Source organism: Hemitrygon akajei, chromosome 16, assembly GCF_048418815.1.
Source record: "Hemitrygon akajei chromosome 16, sHemAka1.3, whole genome shotgun sequence".
NCBI lineage: Eukaryota > Metazoa > Chordata > Chondrichthyes > Myliobatiformes > Dasyatidae > Hemitrygon > Hemitrygon akajei.
In genome coordinates this window covers 74,747,281-74,769,017 of record NC_133139.1, presented here as the reverse complement: position 1 = coordinate 74,769,017, position 21,737 = coordinate 74,747,281, and the positions used below count along the sequence as shown (strand labels likewise).

The following is a 21,737-nucleotide window of genomic DNA, read 5'->3' as shown; positions in this document are numbered from 1 at the left end:
CGATATTCTGGTGATCCGATGGTTGCAGGAATTCTATTACCCAATGCAAGCTGACATTCCAAGCCCAGCCTGGTCGTATTTGGTGATGATGCGCGAAAATTGGCGTACTTGTTCAATCTTCTTGACGGACCTCCACTCAGCCTGTTCAACTCTTTACGGGAGCAAGGATACCCCGCAGCCCAGTCGTTCCGACATTTCATAGCGGAGTTAAGGAGGGTTTTTGATCTTCCAGTACGGGGTCAGGAGGCTGCCCACTGACTCTTGGACCTGCGCCAAGGCCGATGAACAGTGAGAGACTATGCAGTCAAATTGCTTACCCTTGCAGTAGAGACGGGATGGAATGAGAGATCCCTCATCACTGCCTTCCAGCATGGACTGCATTCAGGGGTCCGGCATGAGATCGCTGTCCGGGACGAGTAGGATAGTCTGGATGACCTGATTAATCAGGCTATTCGATTTGACGACCGGGTAACCGAGGGGCGCAGGGAAAGAATGTTTCAAACTTCCTAAGCGCCGCCAGATCCCCGTCTTTTCTCGCCCCCTTCCCCTCCCTCACCACCCAGCAACCAGCTCACAGAGGAGCCTATGCAAGTGGGGCCCATGCACTTGTCTCGGGAGGAACGAGAGCGGCGTCGGAGGACAGGTTCCTGCCTTTACTGTAGTGATCCAGGACACTTCCGGGCGGCATGTTCCAAGCGTCCAGTAAAAAAGAATACCCGTCAGCAGGGAGGGGATTCCTGACGTCGGTTCTCTCTTCAGTCAGCTTCCCCTGATTCTGCAATGCTCACAGCTTCCTTGTCGTGGAGTTCTCAGACCCATGAACTTCAGGTGTTTATTGACTCCTGTGCAGCCGGGAATCTTATGACAATCTCTCTCGCTCATGGGGAGTTCCAACTGAGGAGAGAAAAGTTGATCGTCAAGGCGTTGGATGGTCGATCACTGGGAACCCGCCAGATCGACCTTTCGACCCAACCCCTTCAACTGGTGCTCAAATGCAAACATCATGTAGAAATATTTTTCTGTCTGGTTAATTCACCTGAATTGTCACTGGTACATGGTCTCCCCTGGTTATCCCGACATAAACCACGGATCGATTGGCCTCTGAAGGTACGTCAAAAGTGGGAACCGGCATGCCCCTCTACCTGTCTGGGTCCAGCTCAAGCTCCATCCGATGAATCCCCCCTGTGTCAGCTGTGGACCTGCCTGGGATTCCGGCTGAATATGCGGATCCTCTTGATTTTTTCAGTAAAAGAAATGCCACCACCCTGCCCCCACACAGGCCATATGACTGTACCATCATAGACCTCCTAACTGGCTCTAATCCTTGCCGGCGCCAGCTCTTTTCCCTCTCTCGTCCGGAAGCGGTGGCCATGGAGGAACACATTAAGGAGACATTGAGCATGGGGTTTATCCGTCTGTCAACCTCGCCGGCAGGAGCGGGCTTCTGTTTTTTTGTGAGTAACAAAGGTGGCAAGCTCGGTCGCTGCATCGATTATCGGCCCCTGAACAACATCACTGTGAGGAATCGCTACCCTCCTCCCTTACTGGCGTCTGCGTTTGAACATCTCCAGGGAGCAACAATATTTTCCAAAATTGATCTGCGCAATGCTTACAATCTGATTCGCATAAGAGAAGGGCATGAGTGGGAAACGGCTTTCAGCAGCACTGTTGGCCACTATGAATACCTAGTGAAGCCTTTTGGTCTGGCCAACGCCCCCGCTGTAATCCAGGCCTTGGTTACCGATGTGCTCAGGGACATGTTGAACCAGTTTGTGTGTGTGTGTCTTTAGATGAGATCCGTACCTAATCCCGCTCTCATCAGGAGCACGCCCCGCATGTCCGGAGAATACTCAGACGCCTTCTTGAAATTAACCTGTACGCCAAGCCTGAAAAATGTGAATTCCATAAAGACCAGGTGTCGTTTTGGGGCTATATACTTGCCCCATCCAGTGGTCAAAAAGGACCCTAGTAAAGTTCAGGCAGTTACAGAGTGGCCCAAGCCGCCTACAGTCAAACAGGTACGGAGCTTCATGGGGTTTGTGAACTTTTATCGCCGCTTCATCTCGAATTTCGGCTCTATCGCGGCTCCAATGAATGCACTCACCAAGAAGACCCCGGCAGGATTCCATTGGACGGACGATGCCGACCAAGCATTTAGATTAGATTAGATTAGATTATGAGGACACTCAGTCCTCGTTTATTGTCATTTAGTAATACATGCATTAAGAAATGATACAATGTTCCTCCAGTATGATATCACAGGAACACCAGACAGACCAAGACTAACTGACAAAAACCACATAATTATAACATATAGTTACAACAGTGCAAAGCAATACCGTAATTTGATAAGAGCAGACCATGGGCGCGGGTAAAAAAAAAGTCTCAAAGTCCCCAATAGCTCATCATCTCACGCAGACGGTAGAAGGAAGAAAAACTCTTCCTGCCATGAACCTCCAGCGCCGCAAATTTGGCGATGGAGCACCCTGGAAGCACCCGACCACAGCCAGCTCTGAGTCCGTCCGAAAACTTCGAGCCTCCGACCAGCCCTCCGACACCGAGCACCGAGCACCATCTCTGCCGAGCGCTTCGACCCCGGCCCCGGCCGCCAAGCAAAAGGCAAAGCCGAGGGTTCGAGACCTTCCTGTCCGGAGATTTTTCGATCGCACAGTAGCAGCGGCAGCGAAACCGGCATTTCAGAAGTTTCACCGGATGTTCCTCCGTGCTTCTCACGTCCGTCTCCATCAAATCAGGATTTTCCGAGCTGAAGCGACGTTTCAGAACTGCCCCGCTGATGCAACACCCAGACCCATCTCAGCCATTCATCGTCGAGGTGGATGCATCCGATATAGTCATTGGATCTGTCCTCTCTCAGCGCTCGTCTGCGAATAGCCTGCTGCCTCTTTCGGCCCTTCGTTCCCGAAGCTTGACTCCCGCCGAGGGGAATTACGACGTTGGGAACTGGGAGCTTCTGGCCGTCACGGAGGCCCTGGAGGAATGGCGACACCGGCTGGAGGGGGGCAGAGCATCCAGTCTTGGTCTGGACAGATCACAAGAACCTCTCCTATATCCAGGATGCTAAGAGACTCAACTCTCGTCAAGCCCGGTGGGCTCTCTTCTTCACACGGTTTTACTTCGTCCTCACCTATCATCCCGACAACAAGAATACAAAGGCTCTCTCTCGGGAGTTCCACGGATCTGAGGACAATGCCGGTCCAGACCCCATTCTTTCTCGCTCGTGTATCGCTGCTCCGGTGATCTGGGGAATAGAGGCAGAGGTGAGGGATGCCCAACAATCAGATCCAGGTCCGGTTGGGGTTCCTCACAACCGACTATTTGTCCCTGCTACGGTGCGTTCCAAAGTGTTGGAATGGGGTCACTCCTCCCGCCTGGTTGGACATCTGGGAATTCGGAATTCGGGAGTTTTTAAAGAGACAACTTTGGTGGCCATCTCTGTCCCAGGATATCCACGACTTTGTGTCTGCCTGTCTCATCTGCACTCGGAACAATACTTCACGCCAGCGTCCTGCGGTTCTGTTACGTCCACTGCCTGTGTCTCACCTCCCCCCCACCCCTCCCAACTCTCAGTGGCTTTCATCACTGGACTGCTCCCGCCTAGTGGAAGCACCACCACTTTGGTCGTTGTGGATCGATTTTCCAAGGCTGCCCACTTCATTGCCCTCCCCAAGCTCCCATCGACTGGTAAGACTGCCACACCCATGGTTCAACATGTGTTCAGGCTCCATGGCTTTCCTGAAGACATAGTGTCTGATCGTGGACCACAGTTCACTCCCCGCTTTTAGAAGGCTTTATGCTGTCTTGTAGGAGCCATGGGTACCCCCAATCTAATGGCCAACTGAAAGAGTGAACCTGGAGTTGGAAACAACCCAGCCCTGTCTTGCCTCCTCCCACCCCATGTCCTGGAGCTTCCAAATGGTTTGGGCAAAAATGGCCCACAATAACCTCCAGTCATTCTCCACCGGTATGTCACCCTTTGAATGCCTGAAGGGATTCCAGCCCCCGCTCTTCCCTGATCAGGAGACCGACGTAGGAGTTCCTAATGCTGAACAGATGATCCAGCGCTACAAGCGCACCTGGAGACGAGCCAGGCTTTCTCTGCTGCGCGCTCACAAACAGTATTCGCGGCAGGCTGATCGACTCCGTCGACAGGTTAGGCCATTCAAGCCAGGAGACGAGGTCTGGTTGGCATCAAGGGATCTTCCCCCTGAAAGTTGAGAACAGGAAATTGGAACCGCGCGACGTGGAACCGCTTGTAAAGGAAAGGCCGTCACCAAGGCATCCTATAGATTGCGTCTGCCAGCATCACTGAAGATCCACCCAGTATTCCATGTTTCCCAGCTCAAGCCGATTACTACCTTGGCCCCGGTCACCCCCATCTGCTCCTCCTCCCCGCCTGTTATATGGTTCCCTTCTCTATACTGTGTGGCGCCTCCTGGCATCTCGCCAGTTACGTGGTAAGGTCCAGTACCTTGTGGACTGGGAAGGGTATGTCCCAGGAGAACGTACTTGGATCCCGGCGAAGGACATCTTGGGCAAGTCGCAGATCCGGGACTTCCAGGGGACACGGAATTCGGCAGCGCAGTAGATACGGCAATTGCGCTTGTGAATTTACACGTGTCAGGTAATTATTATTTAATCGTGATAGTATTTAACTCCATTATTGTCGTCGTAGTGCTTGTCGAGACTTGGACAGAGCATAGCAACACTTCGCTGCTGTTTTGCATTCTGCCTTCCGTGAGATATTGGACTTTCAAATCAACTGAATCTGAAACATTCGTTTAATGTTTAGATGTTCTTTTCAGCCGCAATGTAGGCTTCGTTTTCCTTTTGAGAGTTTTAGCTAACGGCCCTGTTTCGCCTAGCGTGTATTGTTTTATTTTTCCTTTAACACTGCTCGTATTAAAGTCTGTGAACTATCGACCTGTTCAATGTCTCTCACTCCGCACTTGGGCCATATCCGAACACGGTAACAGCATCAGGACTCAATCAAGACACATTGCCAGAGCGCGTGTATCTCATGTAGTAACACTTAGCCAATGAAAAATGATCTGGCACTTTTCCAACCAGTAGGTGGAAACAAAAGAAACAAAACACAGAATATTATGAAAAATACACGAGTTTGTCAAAAATACAAATTGTGTCAATAGAACTGTGATTTTAAACTTGCATTAATTTAACTAACATGGCTGACAAGGGAAGTTAGGGACTGCGTAAACGCCAAGGGAAGGGGGTACAATGTAGCAAAAGTAATTGGGATGATTGGGACGATTTTAAAATGCAATAAAAGGCTAAAAAGTCATATGAAGCGAAAAGATCAAATATGACGGCAAACTAGACAATGATATGAAACACGATCGTCAGAGTTTTTTCAGTTATGTAAAGAGTAAAAGGGAGGTGAGAGTTCATATTGGACCACTGGAAAATGATGAGTGAAGGAGTAATGGTGGAGAAAGGAATGGCGGATGAAATTAGTGGGTGCTTTGCATCAGTCTTCACTGTGCAAGACACAAGCAGTGTGCCTGCAGTCCATGAGTGCTAGAGAGCAGGAGAGAGTGCCATTACTTCTACAAAGGAATAAATGCTAGGCAAACTCAAAGATCTTAAGGTGAATAAGTCATCTGGACCAGGTGGATTACATCCTCAAATCCTGAGAAAGTTTACTCCAGATAAAGCGGATGCATTGGTCATGACTTTTCAAGTTCTCTTGATTTTTGGTTCTGGAGGACTGGAAGATTGCAAATGTCACTCCACTCTTTAAGAAGGGAGAAAGGCAAAAAAAAAAAATCTCAGTGGTTGTGAAAATGTTGGCGTCCTTTGGGTGACGTTAAGGGTGAGGTTTCAGGGTACCAGGAGTCTAATGATAAAAGAAGTCAAAGTCAGCATGGTTTCTGTAAAGGGAAATCTCGCCTGACAAATCTCTTACAGTTCTTCGAGGAAGAAGCAAGCAGGGTGTACAGAGGAGAGACAGTGGGTGTCATTTTCTTAGATGTTCAGAAAACATTTGATAATGTGTCACACTTGAGGCTGCTTAACAAGATAAAATACTATGGCGTTTCAGGAAAGGTACTGGCACGGATAGAGGAATGGCTGACAGGCAGGAGGCAGCAAGTGGCAATAAAGGTGACCTTTTCTGGCTAGCTGCTAACGACTGGTGGTGTTCCTCAGGAGTCAGATTGGGCCTGCTATCTTTCACATTGTTTGTGATTGATTTTGATAATGAAATTGATTGCTTTGTGGCAAAGATTCCTGATAATATGAGTATAGGTGAAAGGGTAGGCCGTGCTGTGAAAGTAATTGCCACAGACTGCGGAGGAGACCAAGTCTGTGGGAATATTTTGAGTGGAAATTGATAGTTTCCTGATTGGTCAAGTTATCGAAGGACATGGCGAGAATCAGTAATGATGTAATGTCGATAGGCTGAATGGCCTAATTCTCCTCCTATGTCTTATGGTCTTATGGTATAACACCCTGGTAATGGTTTCATTGCTAACAGTGTTTGGATATTGTTAGAGATAAGGCATACTTAGGAATGTGGGCCATCCAATCAGGGGAGAAGACTGCGTGAACGTGTTTTTTATTTGTACCTGATACCGATAGGATTCTTTGTCTCTGTTCGACGAGAGAAGGCACTGGAAAGAATTGGTCATAAGATTCGATCTGGTGAGGATCGTGATTTTTTGGAGCCAAGATGTGGGCGTCTTCTGAGGATCGGTGAATATGACTTCTAGAAGATTTGAGCTCCGACCTGTATACATTTGACAGTTTCCTTCAGAATGCTTCTTCCTCTTTGGGATCTACATATCTTGTGTCTTCTGAATTGCTTCCAGAAAATCCAGCCATTGCTACTGTGCCGTCATTACTGCCATTGTTCCTACCCCAGTCAATTCTGGCTCACTCCTCTCTCATGCCTCTTTAATTCCCTTTCATCCATTATGGTACTGAAACATCTGACTTGACATTCTTCTCAAATTTCAGAGTGTATTAAATCACTTGTTCCTAAGGGTTCTTTTACCTTAAGCTTCTAATCAATTCTGGCTCATTGCACAACACCCAATCCAGAATAGCTGATCTTCGAGTGGGCTCAACCACGAGCTTCTCGAAAATGCCATCTCGTAGGCACTGTAGACATTCGCCTCTTGGGATCCAGCACCAACCTTATTTTCCCAATCAATCTGCCTATTCAAGTCCCCCATGATTATTGTATAATTGCACTTTGGGCATGCATTTTCTCTCCCATTGTAATTTGTAGATCCTTACAATTCTTTGAGGATCTGTATACAACTCCCATCGGGGTCTTTTTACCCATGCATTCCTTAGCTCTATCCATAATAATTCAATGCCTTCCAACCCTATGTCATCTCTTTCTCAGGATTTGATTTCATTTGTTTTACAAAACAGAGCATCCCCATCCCCTCTGTTTTCCTGCCTATCCTTCGATACTATGTGTTTCCCTGGACATTAAGCTACCAACTATAATCTTTCAGCCAATATTCAGCAATGCCTGCAACATCATACCTGCCAATCTGCACCTGCGCTGCAGGTTCATCTACCTTATTTCGCATACTGCATGCATTGAAAGATAACACCTTCAGTCCTGTATGCACCATTTCCAATTTCCACCACCTTTAAAGTTGCAAGTCATCCTGTTGACTGCAATTTTGTCCTATTGACAGCTGTTCCTCAATACACATTGCCTCTGTTTGAAAACCAGCTGCCTCATCTTTAGCACTATTATCTGCCTTTTCTACGATATTTCTTGCATTGAAATATAGGCATCCCACGACATTAGCTGCATCATGCTCAACCTTTTGATTCCTAACTTTGCCTGAGTTCTTACCAACATCTGCCACTACAACCTCTCCGCTAACTGTTCTGGCACTCTTGTTCCCATCCCCTGCAACTCTAATTTTAAACTCCACTATGCAGCATTAACAAACATTATGCAAGCATTAACAAACATTAACAAACATTAACAAACATTAACAAACATTAACATTAACAAACATTAACAAACATTATGCAAGCATTAACAAACAAACAAAAGTAGGATATTAGCCCCCCCCCCCATTTCAGGTCCAACCCACCCCTTCTGTACAGGTCCCACCTTCCCTGGAAGAGAGCCCAATGATCCAAAAGTATCATGCCCTCTTTCCTACAACTCCTTAGCCACGAATTTGACTGAATATCACTAGCACGTGGCACGGGAAGCATTTCTGAGATCACAACCCTAAAGATCCTACCCTTTAACTTCACACCTAACTCCCTATGCAGAATCTTGTCACTCATCCTACCCATGGCATTGGTACCTACATGGAGCATGACTTCTGGCTATTCACCCTCCCATTTAAGAATGCTGAGGACTCGATCCGAGATATCCAGGACCCTGGCACCCTGGAGGCAGCACACCTTCTGTGAATCTCCTTCTCACCCACAGACACTCCTGTCCTTTGTTCTAACTAATGAATCTCCTATCACCACAGCATGCCTCTTCTCCTCCCTTCTCTTCAGATTCACAGAGACCAGACCAATGTGACTTTCCTCTATTAGGTCAACCCCTGACAATATCCAGTGATATACCTGTTGTTGAGAAGGATGACCGCAGGGGTACTCTACACTAGCTCCTTAGCCCACTTCCCCTTCCCGATTGTAACCCACTTTCCTATCTCCTGCACTTGGATGTATCTACCGGTCTATATGTCCTACAGGCTCCGTAATAATCGGGAGTTCATCCATTTGCATCCCCAACTCCTTAACGTGGTTTGTTAGAAGCTGCACTTCTCGCAGTTGTAGTCGTCAGGGACACTGGACAACCCCCTACCTTCCCGCATCCCACATTTCACTATCCTAACTGTTATCCCTGTTATAGCTGAGCAGATATAAAGAGAAGGGAAAATCTTGAGCTTTTCTTTTCTTTGCTCTTTCTGAGTGAAGTCTCTTTTTGCAGAAGCCTAGTTTACCACTCTGACTCTGCTCACTCAGATGACGGCTGCTACAAAGATATGAGGGCAATATATAAAGTTGAGTGTTTACTCTTCTTCTCAGCCCCATTGGACTGTAATGCAGGGTGTATCTGTGCCTAACGGAAAATGCTGAGCAGCAGTTTGCTGAGGCTGGTGTCCCGATCTTGTCACAAGTCTCAAGACACAGGTTTGCCCACCAACGACAAAGTTGACGAGAAGTTCGCATCCTCGTCAGTTTGCAAACTTTAGATGTTCAGCGCACAGAGTCCTGTGCAACAGAGTGCAGCTACAAATCAATCCGAATTATTACTAAGCCCTTCCTTTCCCTTCACATTACACCTCCACAATAGTTGTTTTCGTGTGATAAACAAAATGAAATAAAATGGTGGAAGAATGGAGGCTGCAAATAATGAAAGGTCTCGATCAGAAAGCTAATAGATCTGGAGGAAGGACCAGACAGCATCTTAGCTGCAGTGTCATTGCTGCCGGAGCTGATTAGCAGAAGTTCCTCCCTTATGAAGAAGGTTTAAGAAAAATTGATTTCGTTTATTTCATTCAAATTCACTCACTGGAATCTGAATTAACTAAAAAAGGCTAGCAGATTTTAAGGTGAAGTAGTGCTTGACCAATCGTATGGATGTTTAAGTATGTTTTAAGTATTGCTCACATTGATCTGCTCCACTAACTACTTTAAATGATGGACTTACCTTCCAGAAGGAATTTTATGCGATATAAAGTAAGAGGCTTCTCAGTCCAGCTGAAGCATATAGTGTAAAATAGACAATGGTAACTTAAGAAATGCGTTGGATGAATAACAACAACAGAAGGCGGGGTTTGTTTCCGTGCTGAAGTAAAGTGAATAACGGTGTTCTCCAGAAATCAGTGGTAATGCCATTGCTTTTTGGGGGTACACATTATGAGCCAAAGGAATACAAGCTCTATTTCACTATTCACAGAAGACACATACAGTGGCAGTGTGATGGATAAAGAAGGAAGCTGTGATCCACAGCAGCAGGCCGATAGAACTGGCAGACAGACGGCATCTCAGGTTTACTACAGGGAAATGTGAGCTCGTGCATTTTATTGTGGAGGAAGAAGAGAGGCAATGTACAATACTTCTTAAAACATGGGACTATAGCTGAGCTCTTAGGATGAGTCGAGTAAACATTTAGGAAATGAAAGACATCTCAGTGCTTTATCGAAAGTGGTGCGAGGTGTAAAAAGCAAACATATAGTCGCGAAAGGCTTATTTAAAAGCTATTCTAACACTATTCTATTACTGCGGGTGTTCTTCTTCTCATCTGAAATTTGATGTTAGCATTAACCAAATATTCTCTTTATAAAGGTCCATGCGTTGGGACACAAATTACTGGAGATTTGATGAGCAACGAAACCTTGGACAATGTAAATCAATATAAACGCATCCTGCTTCAGACTCCACCCTCTTGAACTCACTGACTGGTGATAATAAACACGCTGACAACCCAAGACCCAGTAATACAAAGTTCCTTTATTCAGCCTCGAGGTTAGCAGTTGAGAGTTTGCCGAGAAAAGAAAATTTCAGCAGGATATGAAGTTCACTGTGTGCAAACTTAACTTGCCCCGATGTTCGCGTGATCTCCCAGAGAACTGGATGGGGAGCGGTGGTGATGCCGTGTAAGACAGATTCCTTGAGAAGATATGAGGGGTATTGTTTTAACACCTTCCAGTAGCCGGGCAGGAAAACTGAATCAGATTCACTCACAGGCATGCACGATAATCAATGCTTTTATTTGAAGTTTACACAGGCACGATGGGAGCACCATGGACAGAGTTAGGATGGAAAAATTTGAAGTTTGAGCATGGAAAGGGGAGGAGTCCCGGAAGAAGTCAAAATATGTACAGGAACTTAAGAAGCTATGGGGAGTAGTGGACTTCGCTCAGTGCATCACGGTTACCATGCCGGCTTCTCACAAATGAAGAAATGATTGTTATTGCACGGCCAATCGTGCCACAATCCATTATCAGACACTGTACAACAATCTTCGCCACCATTGGGTTGGTCGCTCGCCCAGAACCTGAGGCAAGAAAAAGAGGTGGAGCAGAATAAATTGACCTTTGGATAATATATGCAAGAACAACTTATGACGCACGCACTGCCGGAGTTTCACGGAACACTAGCTGCTAAACATCTAAAGCTGTCGGTATACCTCCTATAGTGGCCCATTTAGGAACCACCGTGATAACCGTGCATTGCCTCCGATACCAAAATTTGTTTATGAAACATTGATGCCATTTTTTCTCACATGCTAACGTGTCTCCTTTCTTACACCCCACTCTAGACATTCGACGAAAGGCCATGGGACTAGACAGAACATGCAAAGGCAGACTACGCCATTGACAATTAGAAGAATTTCTGCGGATAGAGCCAGGCGTGGTTTCATCCCCAAGCTGCTGGGACTTCCTGTACTAGATCCCGGCGCTCTGTACCCATCGGCAACCTTCACTTCCACTGTCCTGTCTAAGTACTTGTCCCTTATTCTTGCCTCGCTTATCTCTCAGCGTAATTTTCCATCTGCCTATTTACCATGCAGTTGTGTGCATGTTCATTCTCCATGAAGATGACCAACTTGCGAAGTATTTGTAGAGTTTGCTGTTTTTACGTCAGATTTGCATTGTTGTACGTCTTTCTCAGTCTTCCTAGGGGTTTATACAGCCGACTACATTGCATCCACAGAAACATTTGTTCTCATTTCACTCTTTTAAACATTCGAAATGCTTTCCGTTATCTCAGTACCAGCATTCCTGCAGGTCGGCTAAGTCAGAGAAAGCCTTCTGTTGTTTATTAAGCTACTTGTGTGACCGACGGTAAGGGCCAGACGTTTATGTCCAGATAGAAGTGCAGAGGGATAGCTTTAGATTTACACTGAGATATTTCAATATGAACAGGAAAAGATACAAAATGAATTCATCCAGGAGCATAAGGGCAGGTAAGTGGAAGCTTATTGCCAGTGGTGGAAGATAATGTCAGAAAAAAAATCTCTGACGTAAAGGAGGATAACAGCAAACTAGAACATCCGTAGATCTAACTCCGCACTGTGACATACGAAACAATACTTACTTAACATTTGAAGTATAACTCGTGCCATCCACCCAAAGCCAAGTCCGTTCTTTGGCAGAGTAACGGAGTCCAATCCAATGATCTTGTTTTCGATTTTCCTGGATATATGCCTGTCAGGTAAATAACAAGGTGGGCACAAGTAATTCTTTCCCAATATTAGTGATACAACTATAAGTTGTTTCTGAGTATTCATTGACCGAGCAGAACACACACACACACACATACACATGAAAGAAAATTATTGCATAAACTCTACTAAAGTGGCGATTTGGTTTTCTGTTTATATAAACAGTGCCTGAAATCAATCTAGGGTACCTACCAATGGAGCCACAAGCATGACCATAGCGCTTTCCTGCCAGACCCTCTACGAGGCTACTTTGCTTCAGTCCTTTGAGGGCACTCAGAAGCTCGATTATTAAAGCATTACGTGACCCTGGCCTCTGTTAAGCCGATGTAATGGTACAGGCGAGAACTGTTCTTGTTTGGCCCAGGCTGGATTTATCTGCCGCTTTTGCTCTCGCTGACATTGAGGAGAGATGTTGCGAGAGGAAAAAGATACCACAGGCATTTTCTTGGAAGTGGAAGTTGGACAAGGTCATTTAGAGATATTGAAGAACGGGAAAGAAGATAAAGGGCGAATTAGAAGAGGACAAAGGGGCCGACAAATATCCTTGATGAGTTGGATTAAAAACAAGAAGGTATCTAGCACGTGGGTAGGGTAATCATGGACGAAGAGGGGAATCCATGCCTGGAGCACGAGGAAATTGACAACGTACTAAATAGACCTAATCTGATCTATCCTATCTTATTGGGAAAATCAGAAAGGAGGTTGAAGAGGCATTGTTAGAGATTTTTCTATCATTTCTCGCGCCCCAAGGTGGCACAACAAATCATGATGTTCCTCTATTTAAGTGCAGTTGGGCCAAACAAACTGCTTGAGCCCAGTAAGCCTTACAATAGTAATGGGAAAATATTGCAGTGCGTTTTTATTGGTAATGTCTGGATAAGCATGGAGTTTTTGGATATGGTCGTCTGAACTTCGTGCGGCCAAGGTTTTGTTGAGAACCTTATATTTCTTTATATATAAAGAAGAAGTGCAGAAGAGGTTCACCGGGATATTGCTTGGATTAAACAATATTAAATCTGAGGAGGGTTTGCGCAAAGAGATTGTTTTCTCCGGAAATTCGGAGGGAGAATTGCGATCTGATAGAAGTATATAAAATTCTGCGAGGCATAAAGTCAGAGCCTTTTTTTCCCCCAAAGAATCTGTAAAATATTAGGCGATATAAAGTGTGGGAGGTGGAGGGGATTTAAAGGAGATTTACAAGACCGGTTTTGACACAAACGTGGCATGTGCATGGAGCGCATAGTCAGAGGCGGTTGTGGATGCAGTTACATAAGTAGCCTTAATAATTCTTTCAGCAGGCACATAGCCCAGCAGTGAATCGAGAAACATAGAACACATGCAAACAGATGTGACGTATTAGACAGATGTGCTGCTTAAATTACCATCATGATCTGCACATCGTGGATCAAGAACATTTATTAGTTATGTGTTCTAAATTGTTTGCCAGGCCATAAGAGACCAGGTCAAATATTGTCTGGCTCTGTTTATTACCCACAATATGTAATCCGTACGTTTTCGTTCCTCATATGAAGAGACCGGATTAAGAGCATCTGACACTCGACCATTGATAGGAGGGGTTACTAGGAGAGAATGGCGTCTCAAATCACTCTTAGGAATGATGATAACCTATGTTAAACGAATCTCTGCTCCGGGGTAATAGGAGTATGAATTACAAAGGGGCAGCCTGCTCAGATGTAACGTCGGTTTAAAATCTTGCATGGCAGCTAAAGCTAGGCGCTGATTGTGGGAGAGACTGGGGTGTAGGTCTTCACAAATGCAACAGACCGCTGCACTCAGTTGACCTCCTTTACCAGCGTCCCAGAGATACATCAAACCAACCTCCCCACCGGCATGATATCCTACTCATCACGACCTCCCAGCCCCCATTCGTAACATGCTCTCCCCTTCCTATCTTCATCTTCCTGCTCCTAGATCCTCCTTTTCCCCTCGCCCCTCCCAGATGCACACTCACGCCACCGACAACTGGCAGGGAGTCGCTGACTCCGCATGGCGGCAAGCAGAGTCGAATTTCTTCACAGACTCTGCAGTCGGCCGCGGGGTGCAGGAGTCTCGAGATTATTCTCAGTCAGAGGCTGCGCTCACGTGGGATCATCCCTGCAGGAAAACGAGGTCTGAACAGTGCCAGTAAAGGCTGATGGTTTGAACGAAGCCACTTCTCTGCAAATCCTTTGTTAATCCGTCCTTTCGTTCGAAAACACGGTAGTGTCCAGCTATTATAGCGCCACTAACTTGGGTTCAACTTTGCAACTGTCTAAAGATTTTTTACCGCCCCCCACCAACTCTACCCATAACCGTGTGGATTTGATCGGTGTGCTGCGCTGTGCCCCTCACATTACAAAGACGTATATAGGTTCGTAGATTAATTAGTAACAGGGTGTCAATGGGCGGAAGGACCCATTACCGTGCTATGTCTCTAAATTAAAGGAAACTGTTTTTTGTTCATTTTACTGAATATGCAGTATGAAGGTCCTTCAAATCCTGTTCCTAATACACAACATTCAATGAACCGCTTTTTTTAAGAGATGCCCGAATCCGACAAAATATAAGTGTATTTAATAGTTAAATGGCCTCTACCTGTTCCTCCCCACTGTTAATGACCACAAGTTTGGAGTTCATTGAGGCGCAGAATTCTTGAGCTTCATCCGACGTTACTTCAGATAATGAGAAGTAATACAGTCTGTGATTGAAGAATTTCCATTTGTTGAAAGACTGCAGAGCTGGCAGATCTGCGAAGAAATATAAATGCAAGTTTGAAATAGTTGGATCACTACAAATGCTCATAATTCTCCTTGCTCATATAAATCTCGCACGTGGAATGTGTATAATCATATTATTTCACGCATGCGGACTACATCATAAGTTCCTAAATTGTATAACTTAAAAGGTTCTAATCCTTTTAAATCCTTTTAGATCCTGACACCGATCTAATCTGCTCTCCTAGTGATTCCCAGGAACCCCTGTCTCCGATTATTCCTGTTGCTCACAGACCCGCGTGGGCTCTCGACCATACAACAATGAGTTTCAGCCTTCTCTTCCTTATCACCCAACCCCAGCAAGGCCTCATATCCCCATTCTCTGTAATCTTCTCTTTACAGCCTTCCGGGATGTCTGCTATGCTTTAGTTACGGCATCTCGTCCAATGTCACTTTCCGAACTTACATGACAGCTCCCTTTTTGTTTCCTTCTCTCTTGGACACGCTCCGTTAAAGATCGCTCTATCCAATCATTCAATCCAAAAGTCGCAGGCCAGGCGTTCTGGTTGAGAGCAAGGCGTACTGTCTAATCTGCTCCTGTTGAATATCGCTTCTTACGTCTACTTACACTACTTACACTGAACACACCAGGCAATATTACCTGGGCAAAGGGTTTAGATGCAGGCGTCAACTTCCTCTTCCCTCGAGAACGTCCTACCACATTCCACCCGACCACCAAGTCTTCTGACCTGAGTCTGCCTTATCTTGTGGGAAGTTCTAGTTAGCAACCTTTGATTACGGGGGCACTACACATTCGGCATTTGCTCATTTCTGTGTGACTATTTAGAGATTAAATCGTCTCCCTGATAATAACTAAACTTACTCTCCTTCAGCTGTGAAATCGCAGCCTGAAGTTTTGCGAGTGAGCCGTTTATCTTCTCAAAATTTCCTGCAACCGAAGAGAAGCAACAGTTTAGATTGTGGAAGCCAGTTTTTGAATTAACTTATTTCTGCCCCGACACTCCTTGCCCCTTCACTAAGTCACCTGAAATCTACCTGGATGGCGCAGAATCTCATATCATCGATCATAGTGGATATATAGCACTACTTGGACTACAGACTGGGGACTAAGTACATTTACTTTAAAATACATAAGTACATTTCAAGAAGCTGTGTTTTACCAGATGGAGTGTAGAGATTTAAGTCAGTGTTTCCAGTTCTGCTTTTAACTGTGGTGAAAATCGTCTTGCTGGTAATTACTAAACTTACCCTCCTTCAGCTTTGAAATCTCAGCCTGCAGTTTGGCGATTGAGCCGTTTAACTTCTCCAAGTTTCCTGTAACTGAAGAGAGGCAACAACTTAGATTGGGGAAGCCAGTTTTTGAATTACCCTTGCCCCTTCACTAAGTCACCTGAAATCTACCTGGATGGGGCGGAATTTGATATCATTGATCATAGTGGGTATGAGATTTAACATAGGGAGCACGTGCACTGTAGATATGAATCAGTCAGGTTGCGTTTCACACTTAACCACGTTTCGAGCACTGGGAAAATACCATGCAGAAATTAGCTTCTAACTTTTTCATATCACTCGACGTAAGAGTCGCAGTAAAAGACAATGGTATTTGTCTCTTATACTTAGGAGAAAATTTGATTCTGAGGCAGAGAACATGAACCGGCAGGTTCTGCTCGAATTCTATATAGCACTACTTGGACTACAGACTGGGAACTAAGTACAGTTACATTAAAAATACATAAGTACATTACAAGAAGCTGTGTTTTAACAGATGGAGTGTAGAAATTTAAGTCAGTGTTTCCAGTTCTGCTTTTAACTGTGGTAAAAATCTTCTCGCTAGCAATTACTAAACTTACCCTCCCGCGGCTTTGAAATCTCAGCCTGCAGTTTGGCGATAGAGCAGCTTGACTTCTCCAAATTTCCTGCAACTGAAGCGAGGCAACAATTTAGATTGGGGAACCCAGTTTTTGAATTAACTTATTTCTTCTCTGACACTCCTTTCCCTTTCAAGAATTCATCTGGAATGTACCTGGATGGGGGTAGAATACATGTTAAGTTTCCAAGAAAATCTTCTCAGTTTGTAGATGGCTCTCCTGAAAAGGGACCAGCACTTCTGATCTGAAAAGGTGCTGGACTCGTGACTGATGTTTCAATGTGGGTACACCAGGATCAGTGAACATAACGAAAGTCACTGACGTTGGGTATTAAAGGCAACTAAGATTGATGCGTTTGAATATAAGAAAAGAAAAGAGTTATAAGAAAAGAGGTAAACGTGGTGCAAAGGCATATGAAATGGGATAGATTCCCAGCTCTAACCAAGTGAATTGCGTGAGGCTAGGAAAGAATTTGCAGGGGTTCTGGCAGAGATGTTTCATTTCCCATTGCCAAAGGAGAACCAGCTTAGCAGTAACAGCCTTTGCTTGAGAGCAGATACAAAGACAGACCAGGAACCATAGGCATGTGAACCTTACATTATTTATCGAGTTACTATGACTGAAAATAAGGAAGTGCAACTTCCTAGAGGGTACTGAAATCTAGCCACAACCTCAAAGGGTGAAGAAGAAGAAATCCTGAATACTTGATACCACACACCCCGCTCATATCCCTGTGTCGCAATAGGCTGGCTTATCACGTATTGAGAACGGGATCTGTGTTGACAAAATAAATTCCACTCCATTTTTCCCTACTGCTACACTCAATCATCCTTTGCTGGATTGTTGTCACTCCACCCACAAGCACCAAATACGAAGTGATGCTCGAGTTTAGAAGAAAGGAGGGGAGGAGTCACAGTGAAACCGACCGAAAACAAAAAGGTTTAGACAGAGTGGATATGTTGAGGCGGTTTCCTATAGTGGGTGAGTTCAAGAACAGAGGACACAGCATCAAAATAGAGGGGCGTCTATTTAGTACAGAGATGAGAAGGAATTCTTCAGACAGAGGGTGGTGAATCTCTGGACTTGATTGCCACAGACGGCTGTGGAGGTCAAATCATTAGGAATATTTGAAGCAGAGGTTGATAGTTCCTGGGTTAGTCAGGGCGTCAAAGATTACAAGGAAAAGTCAGAAAAATGTGGCTGAGAGGGATAATAAATCAGCCATAATGGAATGGCGGGGCAGACTCAATGGGTCGAATGAGCTCATTCTGCTCCTATGCCTACGGTCTTTTTGGTCCTTGAATATATATAAAAGCGGAAGTTGATGGGTCCTTGATTAGTAAGTGGGTCCTATGTTTCATGGCGTTTATGGTATAGCACGACAGGTTATGGCAAATACCCACTCTCCCAACCCACCAGTATAGCAGCAAAATTAGAAAATCAATTAATGATCTACAAGCAATTAATTGCCTTAATATGCATCACCAGCTGCGGAAGGTTTGGAAACAGATTCCAACGCGTGCAGCTCAAAGGTACCGTCTACTAACCTTGGGCTAGAATTTTTCTTTAATTTTGTCTGAAAGCACTATTCATTTACTGCAGGCTCAAAGGGCATAATATGCAGTGAACACGGCACTCGCTTTGTATAAGTCTTGAGGAAGATATGCGCAATTAAATGGCCAAGGAAATGTCACAAAGCGAAGAGGGAAAAAAGTGAGATAGAAACATCAGAAAATTGTCAAAGATGTTTGATGAGCTGCTATGTTTGTGCAGAAGATGGGAGTAGTTACTGCATAAATGTGGGCTAATGAATGCTCAGCTTGTTTCTGCTGTGTTGCTGAGAGAGTCCGTATAGATTGGTTCATGCCTGTCCCTCAATTTGTTTTGGAAATTCGAAACAAAGTGCAAAACTGTATATAAAATATTTTTAAAATTGAATGGACTTTAAAAATAACAACTTCGAAAGATTACAAATATCTAGACTTCCCCAAATTAACGACGGAGTAAACAAAGAAGCCCATCTAATGGGTACTGTTTTTCACCCCATTACATGCATTATATTTTAGCCATTGCCCTTCCCAACGTCGCTGCTACCAAGTTTCAGTTGTTTTCTCTCTTCCACAGTTTTGTTGAAAGATCCTCGGCTTAAAAAGTTAACCGTCTATTTCTCCACATACAGTGCCTGACATGATAAGTCTCTCCCGCGTTTTACGTCTTTATTTTACGAATGTCATTATGGAACAGGTTTCAACGTTTAAACTTACACTGTACCACTACAACACCAAGGGTCAGAGCGGAGAGCAGGATGCAAAGGCCCAGCAATATGTACACCACCACGGGTAAGAGTTTTCTTCCAACGTGCTCTGCTGGTTGGACTCCACGTTCTGCAAGGTGGGAGTGAAAGTCATCACTGAGAGCAGAAGAGGCAATAATTAAGCAAAGCAACATCTGAACATTTCCGATTTGCACCGCGAAAGAGCAGACAACTCGAGCATTACTACTAACACTGGAATTATGAACTGTCCAAAACCACATGTCTTCATTTTAAGAACCGTTACCCAAACCAGGTTTAATATCGAACTGAGCAGGGGTTGGATTGTTGCAAGTTACGACAGATCCAACGTGTCATCCTCCTAGATAAGCTCAGATAGAAGGAGCACAGAGCACTCGCTTGAATCTCTTGTTTCTGATCAACATTTTGCATCCCTCCACTAGCCTCTGTTGAAACTGGAATGCTAAAATAACCATCGGTTTATTGATGAAACCTACCATTTAGTTGCTGCGACTGAAATCCGCCTTCCCCCTGTTTGACGCGGTGAAACTCGTTCAGATTTTCATAATGGTCTGTTAGCTCCATGTTCACAGAAGGAGGATCTCTTGATCTTGAGAAACTCGAAAGACAAAGTTAGAAAGTTGTAGTTTGTAGTTTCGTGCTGTTCTACGTGCCTAACTTCCGTGTTCTGTGATGCAACTTATTTATTATGCACTGGAATCACTTCTGCTTTTAGTGGACGGCCTTAAATGGTAATGGACTGAACAGGAGAGGTAGACAAGTCAGTTATTTATAATTTCCCCTGAACGTGTTCTAAGACTGGAGAACTTAATGCAGATCTTTTCGGATGTATGTTACTGGTTGAAAAGTAACATGAAGAGGTTCTGTGTCCTGTTCTTTTATGGAACACTAAAAGGGAAGCAGGAGGAACTATGTGAAATCAGACCCTAACTTCCATTAACAAGTGCATGAAATACCAGAGCAGCTTCCAGCTGAGAACTTGGAGTTTACAGACAGCTGTGTAAAACTCAAATGATTTTGACAGTGCTGAACAGATTGGAGACAGATTTCAGCTAGAAAAATTGAAACCCTGTTTCCTCATTCGCAGTTTTCCAGTTCCAGTGGATGAGGTGGAATTGATTTCACTTTCAGTCAAGTTACAACAAGGGGTTGAATGAAAAAAAATATTGATGAAAGAGGAAAGATAAGAGTGCCCTTATGTCAATTCTAATTTGAGCTCAGCTGAGCGAATGGTATTTTGGGTTGGCTAGCTATAAATTGTAAAACTTCCTTTCCCTGTTCAGTAGATATTGAACCTAATTTGAATATAGAACTCGAACATAGAAATTTACAGCATTATTACAGGCCCTTCGGCCCACAATGTTGTGCCGATCATCTAGCCAGTTCTGGAGTCTGCCTAGAATATCCCTAGCGCATAGCCCTCTATTTTTCTAAGCTCCTTGTACCTATCTAAGAGACTCTTAAAAGACCCTATTGTATCCGCTTCCACCGCCGCCGCTAGCAGTGCATTCCACGCACCCACCACTCTCTGTGTGAAAAATGTACCTCTAACATCCCCTTGGAACCTATTTCCAAGCACCTTAAAACTATAAACTCCTCATGTTAGCCATTCCAGCCCTGGGAAAAAGCCTCTGGATATCCACACGATTAATGCCCCTCATCATCTTATACACCTCGATCAAGTCACCTCTCATCTCATCTTCCGTCACTCCAAGAAGAAAAGGTCAAGTAAACGCAACCTGTACTAATAAGGTATGCCCTCCAATCCAGGCAACATCCTTGTAAATCTCCTCTGCACTCTCTCTATAGTATCCACATCCTTCCTGTAGTGAGATGACCAGAACTGTACACAATACTACAAGTGGGGTCTGACCAAGGTCTTATATAGCTGTCACGTTACCTCACGGCTCTTGAACTCAATCCCATGGTTGATGAATGCCAATACACCATACACTTTCTTAACAACACTGTCATCCTGTGCAGAAGCTTTGAGTGTCTATCAATACAGAACCCAAGATTTCTCAGATCCTCCAAACTGCGAAGAATTTTTCAATTTATATTATATTCTGTCTTCATATTGGGCCTACCAAAATGAACCATTCCATACTTATCTGGGTTGAAGTCCATCTGCAACTTCTCATCCCAATTCTGTATCCTATCGATATCCTGCTGTAAACTCTGACAACCTTCCAGACTATCCACAACACCCCCAACCTTTGTGTCATCAGCAAACTTACTAAGCCACCCTTCTACTTTCTTCATCCAGGCCATTTATAAAAATCGCAAAGAGGAAGGGTCCCAGAACAGATCCCCGTGGAACAACACGGTAACTGACTTCCATGCAGAATATGAACCATCTACAATCAACCATGGCCTTGTTGTGGGCAAGATAATTCTGGATCCACAAAGTAAAGTCTCCTTGGATCCCATGCCTCTTTATTTTCTGAAGGAGTCTTGTATGGGGAACCTTATCAAATGCCTTACTGAAATCCATATACATTACGTCCACTGCTCTACCTTCATCAATGTGTTTTATTACCTGCTCAAAAAATTAATCAGGCTCGTAATGTACGACCTGCCCTTGACAAATCCATGCTGACTATCGTTAATCAGATTATGTTTCTCCAAAGGCT

General features: G+C 44.7%; 1 protein-coding gene across 2 annotated transcripts; it reads right to left on the bottom strand.

Moving 5' to 3' along the window:
• Positions 1 to 10,553: 10,553 nt before the first annotated feature.
• LOC140740406 (C-type lectin domain family 4 member E-like) lies at positions 10,554 to 19,797 on the bottom strand. Of its 2 annotated transcripts, XM_073069541.1 has the most exons (8): positions 19,581 to 19,797; positions 19,076 to 19,195; positions 16,794 to 16,865; positions 16,192 to 16,263; positions 15,806 to 15,871; positions 14,804 to 14,955; positions 12,082 to 12,191; positions 10,554 to 11,038 (listed from the first exon to the last, which is right to left on the bottom strand). In XM_073069541.1, the coding sequence occupies exons 1-8, from the start codon at positions 19,666 to 19,668 to the stop codon at positions 10,915 to 10,917; spliced, it is 804 nt and encodes a 267-aa protein (XP_072925642.1). In that variant the 5' UTR covers positions 19,669 to 19,797; the 3' UTR covers positions 10,554 to 10,914. The 2 variants fall into 2 exon arrangements, with proteins under 2 accessions (XP_072925642.1, XP_072925643.1); XM_073069542.1 differs by lacking the exon at positions 16,192 to 16,263.
• Between the last annotated feature and the right edge of the window lie 1,940 nt (positions 19,798 to 21,737).